This window comes from Haliotis rubra, unplaced genomic scaffold (assembly GCF_003918875.1).
Source record: "Haliotis rubra isolate DU_JTF1 unplaced genomic scaffold, ASM391887v1 Scf1, whole genome shotgun sequence".
In the NCBI taxonomy this organism is placed as follows: Eukaryota; Metazoa; Mollusca; class Gastropoda; order Lepetellida; family Haliotidae; genus Haliotis; species Haliotis rubra.
In genome coordinates this window covers 4,128,247-4,143,605 of record NW_025764891.1, presented here as the reverse complement: position 1 = coordinate 4,143,605, position 15,359 = coordinate 4,128,247, and the positions used below count along the sequence as shown (strand labels likewise).

General features: G+C 39.8%; 1 protein-coding gene across 1 annotated transcript in view; it reads left to right on the top strand.

The window, feature by feature from the left end:
* The window catches only part of LOC124272658 (inverted formin-2-like), a 28,748-nt gene that overhangs the window by 10,001 nt on the left and 3,388 nt on the right, over positions 1–15,359 (top strand). Inside the window, 12 exon segments of the mRNA XM_046707878.1 lie at positions 63–318; positions 321–483; positions 1,232–1,347; positions 2,059–2,223; positions 2,753–2,992; positions 2,994–3,011; positions 3,781–3,959; positions 5,579–5,699; positions 6,002–6,166; positions 6,420–6,528; positions 10,865–11,176; positions 11,964–15,245. Of these exon segments, the coding sequence (XP_046563834.1) occupies positions 63–318; positions 321–483; positions 1,232–1,347; positions 2,059–2,223; positions 2,753–2,992; positions 2,994–3,011; positions 3,781–3,959; positions 5,579–5,699; positions 6,002–6,166; positions 6,420–6,528; positions 10,865–11,176; positions 11,964–12,577 (2,458 nt within the window). The 3' untranslated portion in view covers positions 12,578–15,245.

The window sequence follows — 15,359 nt, the reverse complement described above, 5'->3', positions numbered from 1 at the left end:
TCACTCTTACTTAAAGGAATCGTACATAACAATGCTGAAGTTAGTTTGACATTTTTTCCCAGTGAGAAGATGTGGACCACAATAGAGAACCAGATCCACCACCTCATCCATGGATCGGAAGATGAGGACCGTCTGGCGAAGGTATCACCTGAAGAAATTGAGGCCCTGCTGACTCCAGACATCAACATGGCCAACAATTTTCAACGAAAGTTGACTGAGAAGTTGAACACACCACCCAAGAAGCTGAATGACAGTGTCTATGAAAACTGGAACCAGACGCCCACACATAAGTTACTCAATGACCTGAACACCCGACAAGGAATAAGTTGAGTTGGAACAACAATTTCAACAGTCTATTGAAGCAGAAGGAAAACTTTGAGGGCAAGTCAGTGTGTGGCGACTCCTTCAGCAGACAGCTGGTGCCCTTGCCAAAGAAGCCCATGCGCAATCTGAAGTGGATCATAGTCGAGACAGAGGCTGTTGGTAAGTTGGCTCCAAAATAGTATTTTTAGGAGATAAAGTTTGTGCATTTCTGCCACATTTGCTTGGATTTGACATTTGACATGGCCCAACTGGTGGTCAAAACTGCCACAATTTGAAGTGGCCCAACTGCTTTGAGTCCCAACTGCTGGTCAAAGCTGCCACAATTTGAAGTGGCCCAACTGCTGGTCAAAGCTGCCACAATTTGAAGTGGCCCAACTGCTGGTCAAAACTGCCACAATTTGAAGTGGCCCAACTGCTGGTCAAAGCTGCCACAATTTGAAGTGGCCCAACTGCTGGTCAAAGCTGCCACAATTTGAAGTGGCCCAACTGCTGGTCAAAGCTGCCACAATTTGAAGTGGCCCAACTGCTGGCCAAAGCTGCCATACTTCAACATGACCCAACGGGTGGTCAAAGATGCCAGGCCTTCCTGGTGGTCAAACCTGCCACAATCTAACATGGCCAAACTGGTGGTCAAAACTGCCACAAGTATTATGGGTAATATATATATAGTAACCTACATGGAATTTTGTATTGTGCGACCTTTATGAAATAATGTTGAAAGTTCTTTACCAAATAGTATAAAATTCTTTGAAGTGCTCAAAATTTCTATATAAAAATATTCTTGAGAGTTTGCTTTGAATGAGGAAACAAATAGTGCATTTGTTTTAATTTTATTTTTGTTTTGTATTTTATTTTTTATAATATTACTGACATGTACGAAACTGCTGCAACATATTTTGTACCACAGAGAGTCACCCCAGCTGCATCTGGCAGAAGATCGAGAACATTCCCAGGATACAGCCGGACTACAGCCACATTGAGGACATCTTCAGTGAGACACACGTGTTTGAGGAGTATGAGGAGGTAATGAGCACTGGATATTTCTCACATTTTGGGAGAGAGGCATGTGCAAACTGAACTGTCACTTATATTCATAATGAAATTGTCCAACCAATCCACTACAATGGCATGAATATTTGTTCACACCATCAACCATTGGTTAACCTCTTCTTTGGTTCATTATAACAGAGGTGGAAATAACTTTAAAATTGCTAGTGTATTCCGGTACAGTGACACATGTGAAATCACTTGCCCTGATAATTTTTCCACTAAACAGGCTGATTTTCTTGTTGATTTTTTAAATAAACAACATAATTAACATTGGAAAGTCAACTGGACACGGGTACAGCGTGATATACAGATTTGCTTGCCCGACAGAAAAAAAACACTGGACTGGGACGTCAGGCAATGGGTTATTTCCACCCCTGTATAATATGATTGCACTATAATGCTGCTGAATAATGCTTGACTCTATTCAAAGAGTTGATGTGACATGTGGTTTACAAACATGTTCAAGATCATTGCAGTTTTTAACCAATACATATCTATGTGCACGCATTGATGTACCTCTCTCAGACACAGAACATACTAGTATTTTTTTAAATGTATATTTCTAGAACTGTCCACCAGACTGCTTCATTTTTATTGTATGGTAGATTTAGTTAAATGAAGCATTCATAAAATCTTGTGAGATGCCTGCACATCTGTATACCCAAGGCTGTACTTGTCACACAGGTCCCACTGTTGAGTCAGACATCCAGGCTGAACATCAACCTGTTCATCAACAGACTGGAGGTAGAACCAGAGGAACTTGTAAGAAACCTGATCGATGGTGAACCATCTAGTCTGACTTTGCCGATGCTAAGATACCTCACAAAGATTCTCCCAGAACATGAAGAGGTAGGCCTGTAATAGACCATTGGAGAAACTATTGTTGAGACTGACTGACTGAGTTTGGTTTTACGCCACTTTTAGCAATATTCCAGCAACATCACGGCGGGGGACACCAGAAATGGGCTTCACACATTTCACCCATGTGGGGATTCAAACCCGGGTCTTCGGCGTGACGAGCCAACGCTTTAACCACTAGGCTACCCCACCGCCCCCTATTGTTGAGAAAAAGGAAATGGAGATGTGTGCTACTGATGAATGCAGTAAAATATTGTGTTTTCCAAGGCCCTCTTTCACAAAATGTTTGTATTGCTTAAACCTTTCATACACCTGTAAGGTAGACTTTTGATTTAACGCAGTTTGTAGGAATAGAACCATGAGATCACATGTTGTGTTCCCGGACTATAGGTGCAGATTCTGAAGGATTACATCAGCAACCTTCTTGAAAATATGTGTTATATTCTTGTCTTTAGGTGCAAATGTTGAATATGTGCAATGGGAACTTGTTCGAGAGGATGTGTTACATTCTTGTCTTCAGGTACAGATGTTGAAGGCATACAATGGCAACCTGCTTGAACTGGGTCTGGCCGAGCAGTTCCTGCTGCACCTCTCGGACATCCCCAACTACCGCACCCTCATCAACGGCCACCTTACAAGGGCCGAGTTCACCTCCAACATAGTGAAACTGAAGACGACATTGACCGCCATGGTGGCCAGCTGCAAGTTCATCTTGTCAAGCTCTGACCTCCGAGAGTTCCTGCAACTGGTGCTCCGTGTGGGGGAACTTCCTCAATCATGTACGTTTCAAGAAACAATCTCTAGAGTTTATAAGGCTCCTTGTCTGTTATTACTTGGTTAAGGCTGCGTAGGAAAGATGTAGAAAATCTAGCCTGTCCACAGGACTGGCAGGTCAAATTTTTCTACCAGTCCTGCCAAAATCTAGCCTGTCCTCCAAATATAGATAAAACACCTTCGGCAGTAAATATTCAAAAAGGTTATAATCATTATATATATGATATTTTTTTAACCCGTCCTCCACAAAATTCACCCGTCTCGGACGTTGGGACGGGCTATCTTTCCTACACTGGTTAAGGCCTGCTGAACCAAAGGTAAGAATTTGGAGCTGTTCTTAGGTCTATCAACTGGGCCAATTTACCAATTTTTTCAGCTAAAGAAGTATGCATTTGTGATGGGAAATATTTGACTTTTGAAAAGATTAGGTGCATGGTTTTCATTTAAAAAACAATAAAGTTCCAGTCAAATTGAATATTTAGATATTTTTTTATTCATATTTGAATCAGATTTTAATATTATTTCATGAATACTTCATTTGAACATATTAAAAACATTTATTGAAACTAGTAAAGTTTTTGTGGTTACCGTTAAAGATGAGTCAAAGTTAATATCAGAGTGATTGGAGAAATCCATTGTTTCTGTCCTTGCTGTTGCAAACTGAAGCAAGAACTTTTTTGACATTAGTATATGCGCATTTCCATTAATTATAGTTTAGTTTCCTTTGATCACCACTAGATTTTCAAAGTTGGCATTTGGCTTCTGTTTCAACAGAGTAAGTTCAATGGTAATGCTGCTGGGTACAAACTGACAAGCCTGGAGCGTGTAAAGGATGTGAAATCCTCTGTCCTCAACAAGACACTGATGCACTACCTGGTGGAGGTGGCTGTGGAGAATGATGATTCCACCCTCAGCTTCCTAGCTGAGATTCCCAGGCTAGAGAAAGCCTCCAGGTAGGGGAATGTTTCATGTTGTCACAGCTTATGTTCCAAAGGTCACAGCTCATGTTCTGAATGTTGCAACTCTTGTTCCAAAGGTGTCATCGTGTGGTCAACATACCGTGACGGTGTTAATTAATTAAAGAGAATGTTTGCTGAGTGATTTGCAAGTGGCAATGCTCGTATCATGAGTAAATGAATTCAATTAATTATAGAGAATGTCTTTTTAACAATTTGTAAAAGAATTAAGGTTGCAAACAGACTATTTTTTTACGTTATGCGAGTGGAAGGATTACCAAGTTGGAGTTTAACATGCAAAAAAAACCGTTACTACCACCTGGGTTGAAGGTCCATGGACTCTGCCAACTTGGAATCATTTTGAAAACGATGGACACAGAACTAACGATAATTTGGAAGGTTGCCACAACAAAATCAACAAGTATGCCATGAAAACACATCCGAATGTGTTTGAGGTTGCGCGAATGCTGCAGAAAGAACAGTCAGCACCTGCAGAAATCACTTATTTATAAAATACACACACACACACACAAATATATTGTGTGAGATTTATGAAATATATATACAAATATGTTAACTAAACAGACCATGTGTCAGAGTTGCTTCATCTTGACTGAGCATTCAGATTACTTTAGTGCAGATATAAAGGAGTTTGGGCAAGAAGAAATATCTGAACTCATCTTTTATATGTTTATTACTTATACACCTGCAGAAATCACTTATTCATATAATACACACACACAAATAAATATATTGTGAGATATTGATGAAATATATATACAAATATGTTATATTGTGTGACATATGATACATACATGTTGTTATGTCTGATGGTCACAGCTCATGGTCTGATGATCACAGCTCATGGTCTGATGGTCACAGCTCATGGTCTGATGGTCACAGCTCATTGTCTGATGGTCACAGCTCATGGTCTGATGGTCACAGCTCATGGTCTGATGATTGCAGCTCTTGGTCTGATGGTCACAGCTCATGGTCTGATGGTCACAGCCCATGGTCTCATCTCATGGTCTGATAATCACAGCTCATGGTCTCATCTCATGGTCTGATGGTCACAGCTCTTGGTCTGATGGGCACAGCTGATGGGCACAGCTGATGTTCTGATAGTTTTGAAATATAGATTATGTATCTCCAATTATTCACTGTAAGTTTGTGTATGTCAACAGTAGCATGCAGAGGTTAGTTCTCTAAGCATTTAATAATTCTCCAACAAAAGGTATAAGACTTTGATTGTGTGTTTCTTGAAGATCGACATCCTCAGCTGACCCTGTTAGTCAACATGCTGCGAGCCAAAACAAGCTATGGACATAGGACTATCATCAGAGTTTAGATACATTCTGATAGGATATGTTTTGAACAATTGACATGTCTTGGCATGTGTTTGTGACATGCACCACTGGTAGAGCAGGATACTCTCATCTTTTCACAAACAAGTGGTGTCATTGCTGTTTAATAATGATTAACAAGAACAGGCTCATGATAAAATCATCATATAATGGACTCTGCTTTTTGCACTTGGTTATGGAAATGGGTTTATTGTTTTTTATTCATAAATTTTAATGTACCGGTATTATTATCATGAGACGTGGTGGTTACAGCTATTCACCGGAGGACATCAAGATGGACGTTACAAAGATGAACCAGCAGCTGAAGCAGTTTGTTCAACAACTGTCGTCAGCTCACCCCACCATCCAGGACGTCTTCCACTTCTTCATGGAGGTATGATTGCATGTGTCATTAAGAGCTGAATTGTCTGGTACACACCACAGAAAAACTTTACAAGGTCAGGACTATAACTCAGCTAGCTCAGAGACTATTATTAGTCCCTAAGTCTGCAGTAAATGTTGGAAAATGTCCAGATTGGAATTCTAAAATAGTTGTGTTATTGTTTTTGTCAGTCCTGGCCACTTGCAATTTATTTTAGTCAAATTTATGAACTGCAGTCATAATGAATTAAAATTATTGGCCCCTTTTAGTTTGTTATGACCATAGTTTTCTTTATATCTTTTTTCTTGTAACAGGATGTGAAACGAGACTTCCGTGAGATGCAGGCGTCAATCTGTGAACTGCGGAGCCTCTCCCACCAAATGGCAGACTACTTCTGTGAGGCGGAGGCGGACTTTGACCTTCAGGGCTGCTTCAAACGTCTACACACATTCTGGAAACAGATCCGGAAATGTCGTCAGGTGAGCAAATAATGTCCAAAGTTAACAAAAATTATCTACTAATTTATTTCAGTGCACATGCTTTTATCATAATTATGATTTTTTTTAATGTTGCATGATGAGTGTGTGTGTTTATTCTGAAATAATTATATGTATGTGTAATGAAATGGTCGAATATAATGCTGAATCAGCAAAAACAGCTGAAATTAAAGGGCCTGGTTAGGCACATTGTATGCGAAGATAAATCTCTTACCTCTAGTACTTATTTCTTCAGGAGAACAGTATGTTTGGAAATCAGGAGAAGATGGTACAGCGTCGTAGTGATGAGTTCAAGACCAAAATCAAACACAAGAGGCTGGCCCTGGAGTTTGGACAGGAAGCTAGTAAGATTATTGTATATCAGGGATGTATTCCCTGCAGCCTTAGATTTCCAAATTTGACACACGTTGAACCAAAAATTATGCAGGGTGTGTAATTCCTATTTTGCCTTCTGTTCTTGTTTTTGTTCATTTTAACTCTTGTCATGCCTTTGCATGTGTTTGTTCAGTGAAAAGTTGCCTTGCCTTTGCATGTGTTTGTTCAGTGAAAAGTTGCCTTGCCTTTGCATGTTTGTTCAGTGAAACTTTGACTTGTCTTTGCATGTTTGTTCAGTGAAAAGTTGCCTTGCCTTTGCATGTGTTTGTGATTGTTGCCACCTGTAGGGCTGAACACACTAACCTGTTCATGAACATCTGGTGGGATCACTGGCTTATAGTAATATTCATAAACTCATGCTTATGATAGTCTGGAATAACTTAATGATCACAAAAATGGTTTTGTCACTTTCATGTCAATACTGTCATTACCTCTGATATTACCAGCCTGGCCTATATCTCACTGATGTTGTGAATTATTGGTCAATCCAACCATTCATGGTGCAGGGACTGTTAATCTTATTTCATTATGAAACATTGTAGCAATCAGGTACAAGATTTCACCAGGTTTGGACACTTGGATCAGTCCCCATCTGTAAAGACCAGTCTCCTCTTTGCGTTGAGGGGCGGTGGGGTAGCCTAGTGGTAAAAGCGTTGGCTCGTCACGCCGAAGACCCGGGTTCGAATCCCCACATGGGTACACAGTGTGAAGCCCATTTCTGGTGTCCCCCGCCATGATGTTGCTGGAATATTGCTAAAAGCGGCGTAAAACCAAACTCAGTCAGTCAGTCTCTGCGTTGATTTGTCATCTTTACGTCATCTTTATAGTTAATTCTACCATGACTTCAGTAAATACTGGATGTTGATTGGTTAATCAAAGTCATTCAGAGGTATATAATCATGTTACATACCTCTGGTTTTCCAACACAGTATGTATTTTTTTTAAATCTTAATAACAGGGTTATGGTAGAATGGAGATAAACGTACTGTGTTGGAAAATCAGAGGTATATAACAAAATTCTAATAGCTCTAAATTTTTTATTTAAAACCTCACACTATGCGTTTGGTTTTAACTCAATTTTAGAGCTAATATACAGACAAACTTTATGGATAAACAACTTCTTTATTCGGTAGATGCGACGTTTCGATACAGATTCTTGTATCGTTGTCAGGCAAGTATAAGTAAGGTAGAAAACAGGGGACTATATGCAGTAAATAATTAACTATAACAACAAGGACCTGCTAGTTTGCCGGCTATAGTCTGTTTTCAGTGATTAGTTGTCACCCATAGGCATTTGGGGGACATGAGCGTTTGGCAGACTGAGTTCGAACTCATTAATTACAAGGCTCCAGTTTGTTTTAAGTGAACTCGATTTCTAGTAACTGAATTTAGTTAAATCGAACTATATTAGCTGAAATGAGTGAAGCTTATTCCCATGATTATTTCTGAAGTTGTGCCTGTATATAAAGAATGTAGACATGATTCGATCATTGCAAAATGGCAAACACTCAAGTTAACATTCCAAATTCGAGGGGAGGTAGACACTTAATCTAACTAGGTCACAAGTTTAGGGTTAAGAGCACAAAAGGGGACCGAGTTCATTTGAATTGTTGTAAGACAGGTTGTCCTGCAACCGCCAACACCGTCAGTGATGTTCTCAGCAGTTGCAGGAACACACACAACCACCATCAAGACCAAGTTCAGTTCAGAAAATAGTTATGCATATTTATTTATGTCTTCAGTTACCATTTTTTTGTTTTCTGAAAATGTACGAAATATGTATTTATGAATTTTATCATGAAGATAAAATGTACCCAAAATGTTGAATTGGTGAAATATGAAATATCGAGATGAAGCTACAGTGTGTTCTTTCTTAGGCCGAAACAGACTATACATTAATACCCTATTGTTTAAAGGATTATCGCGCATCAGTGAATTTTTATCTATAACAAAAGTGTCCGGCAAAACGGGACCCCCACATTGGGATGTACAGTAACAATGTGATGACAAGGGATTACAGGTAGAAGCCAGTGACTAGAGATACAAGTAGAAGCCAATGGGGTATACGGGTGTGTGTACAAGTTAATACAATACAACCAGTTAAGGCTGGTTAATGAGTTCATCATACGCTGAGGGGATGAAGTAACCTTGGTCTCTATTGATCAGGGGTCGGTGTCGTTTGATGTGGATAGCTTCGGTTAATTTTCGTTTGGTTAAGTCAGGTTGGTTGGCTGCCAGTATTGTGTACTCTGTCCAGTTGATTTGATGATTGGGGTTGTTCTGTATATGTTCAGAGATAGCTGATTTCTTGTCCGACTTGTTTGTAGACACCTGGTGTTCTTTAACTCGGGTGTTGATTGGTCTTGATGGTTCACCAATATATGATTGTCCACAGTTGCAGTCTATTTTGTAAATCACACCCTTGGGTTTAATTTTCCGTTGTTGGTGTGATTGCGCCCATTGGCCTGCAGTAGGTTGTTTAGAGTACGGAAAGTCGAGAATGTGGTGTCTATATCCACTTGTTGCTTCGACCGCCTCCTTGGTGTAGTGGTTAGAGCGTCCGCCCGGAGAGCGGAATGTCGCGGGTTCGATCCCCGACCGTGTCATACCAAAAGACGTTAAAATATGGTACTTGTTGGTCCCTGCCTGGTGCTCGGCATTAATGGGTACAACAAGGACTGGTCGGTTCGGAGTCAGTGTAATGTGTCTGAGTGGGGTATTCATGCTTCACTGCGGCATGGTATCTCAGTGGGCTAGCACTATAAAACCAGCTTCAGTCTGGGCTAGTACAAGCAGCCGCACATACCCATACACACACGCATGCACGTCGTCATGTGAGCAAAATATTCTCAAGCACGACGTTAAACCCAATTTCACCTCACCTCACTTGTTGCTTCAGAAGTCTGCTGATCTGGTGGGAAGTCTTGCCAATGTAGGGTATGGATATTTTTATAGGTACTGGTTCTAGCCTAGGATGCTTCGTTGATGGTGTGAGGGTGGATACGATAGTCCTATTGACTAACTGGGGTGGATAATCATTGAGATCAATGAATGTCTCTTTAAGATGGTTTAGTTCTTCTTGAAGATTTGTAGAGCAGATGTTTTTTGCTCTCCTGGTTAGTGTAGATATTATGCCAGTCTTCACCTGTGGTGGATGGTTGAACTGGTAGTGCATATACTGGTTGGTGTGCATTGGCTTGCAGTAAACTGGTCTGGAGTGTGTTGGTAGGGGCGGGCGCGGGACACAAGGACATCTAGGAAGGGCAGTTTGTTGTTGGTTTCTGGTTCCATAGTGAATTTAATGCGGTGTGTTGGTTGTTCAGATGTTCTAGTAGCTGATCTGGATCTTGGCCCATATACCCCATTGACTTCTACGTGTAATCCCTTGTAATCCCTTGTCATCACATTGCTACTGAACATCCCTATTCACGTCCTTGTTGTTTTAGTTAATTATTTACTGCATATAGTCCCCTGTTTTCTACTTTACTTATACTTGCTTGACAACGATACAAGAATCTGTATCAAAACGTTGCATCTACCGAATAAAGAAGTTGTTTATCCATAAAGTTTGTCCGTATATTTCTCTCCAACTTCTAAACCATGCCACTCAAAGAAATTTAGAGCTATTATAATTCCGTAATATGCCCCTGATTTTCCAACACAGTATGCTCTAATTATCGACTGTCCTAAGAGGATGTTTGAAATATGTTGTTTTTAGATGGTGTGCCAGATTCAAAATTGTCTGTTTGACCTATTTTTGTTTGAATTTTCATGACTTTAATTTTATTTGTGTTCAAGAATATAACCTGTGATAACCCAATGTTTGGTTTCTTTCTTGACACCTCTTGTCATGTTGTCCAGTAAAAAGATGATGATGGATCTGGCTTCTATACAAAGAGCCATTGAAGATCCTGGTTATAACTGGTCTATGGCAACCCATTGTTGTCATAAGAGCCTACTAATTGCATCAGTGGACAAACTTGGATACTCGATGCATATCATTGTGTCGGAGTTGTGTAGCTCAATGTTCATAATGTCAATCACTGCATTGTCTGGTCCAGATTAAGTTATTAGAGATCAACGTCATATAACTGTCACATTGTTCACAGTGGTCAGACACGTTGACTGGTTGCATTGCGATCAAATTCCAATTGCATGTATAAAAGTTCAGGATATCTTCATAAGTAGATCGTCTGGTATAGAATGGATATTTCCAGACTGCCACTATATAGCAGGAATATGGCTGGGTGCAATGCGAAGTGTTAAAAATAGCTGTAAAGGAGAGCTGTGATGTCTGTCTTTCAGAGGCCAGTTCATCCATGCGAGAAGACAAGAGGAGAATCCTGGAGAAGATCCTTAGTGACCTTCATCATGCCAACTTCACCCCCACAGTTGCATCCCTCATCGCAACACCGCAGACCGAAGTGGCAAAGAGGAAGCAGTTCCTGCCAGCACAGAAGGAGCTGAAGACCCCGGAGAATGAATTTCACCCCCTGGACTTGAGTCGGATCAGCGTGGCCGGAACACCAATGGTGAACCGACCCAGGAGTGAGGCGTTTGATGATGATTTCCCTAACTTCAGTTCCAAGGTGCCACCGAAAGTCATGACAAGTTCAGGTATATATGTTTACTGTCAGGGTTTTACTGTAACAGGATAAAGTCTGATGAAGGAGTAAGCATATACTCCACGTCATTGTGTTCCTCATGATAAAGATGTTCAGATCCATAAATTCATTCCACACTGGCATAATGGTTATAAGATTTTGTGCCAAACTTTGGAGGAAATCAATTTTGAGTCAAGGACCACTTTGTGTTTTTCTGCACCGGCATCTCAAGTAAGTGTGAGATTTTCATGAGTGTAAGAATAAATTATTATTCAAGTTAAACAATTTTAAATATGTTTCCTGAACGCGTTCCTGCATTTTTTGGCATAAAGTTACAAAATTGTTGAAAAGCAAAAATTGTATTTGTCAATGTGTAAAATGAGATTGAAACTCCTAAGTTTAGATTTTTACAGCTCACATTGTAATTCATTGTCCATTCTGAAATAACTGTCCTGGTTGGTTGATAATCAGCCATCTGAGCCTCCATCGGTCATATATTGAGGTGTGTAAGAATCCTATGATCTTAGGTTTGAATCTCAGAGTAGCAGTATTCATCATTATAATTCCTATGATTCTTGGTTTGTCTGCACCATACTCATGTTTGTGGTTTTTGCCAAAGTATTATAACACATAACATGTTCATCAGTTTTCATTTGCACCCTCACTCACTGACTGAAAAGGCATGAAAAGTGAAAGTATCTGTTTGACAAGAGTTGTTTCTAATATACAGATGTATGTGTAGAGTTCAGTCCCTTTGATGTAGGGTTCGTACAACTAGAAACTATCTTTTCTCTGAACAGAAAACAACCTACTAGACGAAGATCCAGTGTGGATGAAGCGACCGACAAAAGTAAGCCTGCCGAGACGAAACTCCCATTATCGAAGTCGCAGCGACCTTGGTGAGTCCTTGTGCGGCACCACAAAGTGGGTGAGATACGAGGAGATCAAACTCAAGCAGAACCACACTGAAATAGGACAAGCTCCATTAGCCAAACCCGAAAGTTGTTGTACCCTAGCAACCCTCCACCTTGAAGATAACGGTAAATTCACTTATCAAGAAGAAATGTCACTTCATGATGGACCAATGGTTGTACTTCCAAAATTGGAAGGCAAGCAGTCAAAAAAGCTTGAAAAGAGATCATCAATTGGTAACTTCTTCAGCAAAATATCCCGTCGAGTCCTTCGTCCAAAAAACGTGAACACATGTTACAACACCAACAACTCTTCAGTGTTTGTGGACGATGGAGGTATGAAACCAATTCAAAATGGCCGCCGCTTCTCTTCTGATAACAAGGAGAACATCAGTAGTGGACTATCAAAGAATGAGATAGCGTTGGAAAAACGGTATGCAGAGAGGGAATATCGGCGCTTCAAGGCTCAAAGACAGAAGGGCAGTAGAGAAAAGTGTACATGAGTTGGAGTGACATGACGTGGACTTTGATGACAGCTGGTGCAGCACTATTGCTATATGTATATTTGACATTGATGAAATTCTTCTTTGTAGTGTGCTGAAGCTCTTTGGTTGTGTTCTGAAGATCTTTTGATATTATGTGCTAACTTCTTTGGTTGTGCTGTGCTAAAGTCTAAACTACAGCCTATTTTATGTATTTTCTTAGATAGAGATAATTTTGCTTTCTCATTTGACAATCTTTGGATCATCTGTCTCTTGTCTTTTAGAATCTCCAAGCCTTTTTTCCCCTCCTCTGTGTATATAAGGGTGTACATTTACATATATTTAATTTATTCATGCTTGTGAATGTTTTTGTGCTTGTGTCTAGTTTGAGTTGTCACAGCTGTCATTAATGAGATACCGCTACAATGAAATTGGATCACAATGGTTTGTGGACCATCATGATGTCATCTGTTACGATGACATCACAATCAAATGACATCACTCATCTGAACCACTGAAGCTGGTTAGACGTTGTTTTTAGTCTCAAGACTGGTTATTATTGAAATGAAAATGTAGGCAGAAGGATTTGGATTAATAAATCCAACCCGAGTGTCTTCAGATATGAAATATGTTAATACTATTGATAAAACTTCATATGACGTTTTATTGTTTTATTGATTCATGTTGATGTATTTAATATCAGAAGACACTCTGGTGGGATTCACTATGAAGCTTTTCTGTACACAATCTTAGCACTAAGATGATCATAACTTCCCTACTTTAACACAGGCTTACTATATCCTTAGCGCTAAGATGACTTGGTGCAAGTGAGCCCTGGCAAAGCATGCATAGGCATATTAAAGAGGGGCATGGCTCAGTTTAAAGGGCAGTACATGCAAGGTTTGACATGGTACAGTAACCTTGAATTTAATTTATGTATAACAGGGCACTGAATTTAAGTTTTCATCATGTTTTGCTCATCACTAATATTAATTCAACCATATATAAACAGAGAGACATCTGGTACTTTCCTACAGTTAAATATGCAAAGGAATGTTGAAAACCCATGACCAAAATATTTGTACTTATCTCTCAGCATCCAACTCAATTTTTAACTTGGGTATGCAAAACACAGAATGTAAAATGTTGCCCTTATACAACAGCCCATATGATTCATCCTCCATTAAGAGCTGGACTGGATTAATGAAGGGATGGGATGGGATACTGAAATGAGTCCAGCTTCTAATAAGGATGGGATCAGGGGCAGCTTATTACTCACTGATGACATGAATACCATGATTAGTGTAAGCTTAAGCCATCCAATGAATATAAGCTTGGACTTAGATATAGGAGTAGGTAAGTTCAAGTGAACTGATAACCCCCCCAGCTATTAATTGAAATATGATTTGTATATATCTGGTGGAATACGCACATGACTGTCGCCACTTGACACTACTTGTAGCTGAATGGATATATACTACTCAAAAGAGTTAAAGAACACCTGATTTCATATGACTAGGTAATCCCTCATGACATGTGCTTAACTGTAGTCACATGAACATATTGGTTGTTATTCAACTTCTTTTGTGTAGTGTATGTTATAAATAAGTTACCACATATGTATATATTGCTTTTTATACCCTATACTAGTCTTTTCATTGTTATTTCTTCTTGTTCTATGGCAGGTTTTGCTATTTTGTACTAATATGGGAAATAATGGAACTAAAGCAGATCTGTCACTTCTGTGTTCAGAATTAAGGCTCCATGTACATAGAATACTACAATGGAATGTTAGAATCTTGTGTAACTATATGACCTGAAATATTGTCTTTGTTGGATGTGACATGCTGTGTGTGTATATGTTCCATTATTTCTTCCCATGAGTATATACCTGTAATGTGATAAGTGCTGGTTGTGATGCTGTGATGGAGTGCAACCAATCAGGGTAGAGGCAACGACATCATTGTTGTGAATAGTGTTGGAATTTATCTTGTCCCAGCAGTGTGCAACATGTCTGCGAAAATTCTCCAACTGGAAAGACAAACTTTCTGTTTCAAGTTATATAGTGGAGAGTAATGATATGGCTTTGTGGGAAGTCAAATTGCAAAATCTTCCTTTCTTCATAGTTTTCCTGCCCACCATCCATCTCTATCCCTTCCGGCGCAGTGGGGTAGCCTAGTGGTTAAAGTGTTCGCTCGTCATGCGAAGGCCCCAGTTCAATTCACCACATGGGTACAATGTGTGAAGCCCATCTCTGCTGTCCCCTGCCGTGATATTGCTGGAATATTGCTAAAAGCGGCGTAAAACCAAAACTCACTCACTCTATCCTACCCTTGGTCCCCCCTTTCTCACTTGTCTCCATCCAATGCTCTCTTTCTCTTCCTGTCTTTTTACCCCTATCTCTCTCCTCTCTTCATCTCGTTCTTCCTCTCTCCTCTTCTTTTTCCCTCCCATCCTCTCCTTTCTTCTCTTCTCTCTTTTTTTCTCTTCTCTTCTCATACTTCTCATCACTTCTACAGCATATTTTTCTGAGCATTTCTGTAAATGTTATATCAAAAAATGTTTCAAGGGTATTGACCTAAAATTGGTATTCTCTCTGTGAGTTTGATTGCAGTTTCCATGGAGATCTGAATTCACATGTTCACTCTGCCACCCGAAGCTGACACATGGAGCACTTCACCTGCACATGGTAAGATTTCACTCACAATTATAATTAACGTAACCATGGTAACAATGCAAAACTGTGTGTTTGTGATTTGTTTGCGGTCTCCTGCCGAGTATGATTTTAAAGTTTCCATTTTGG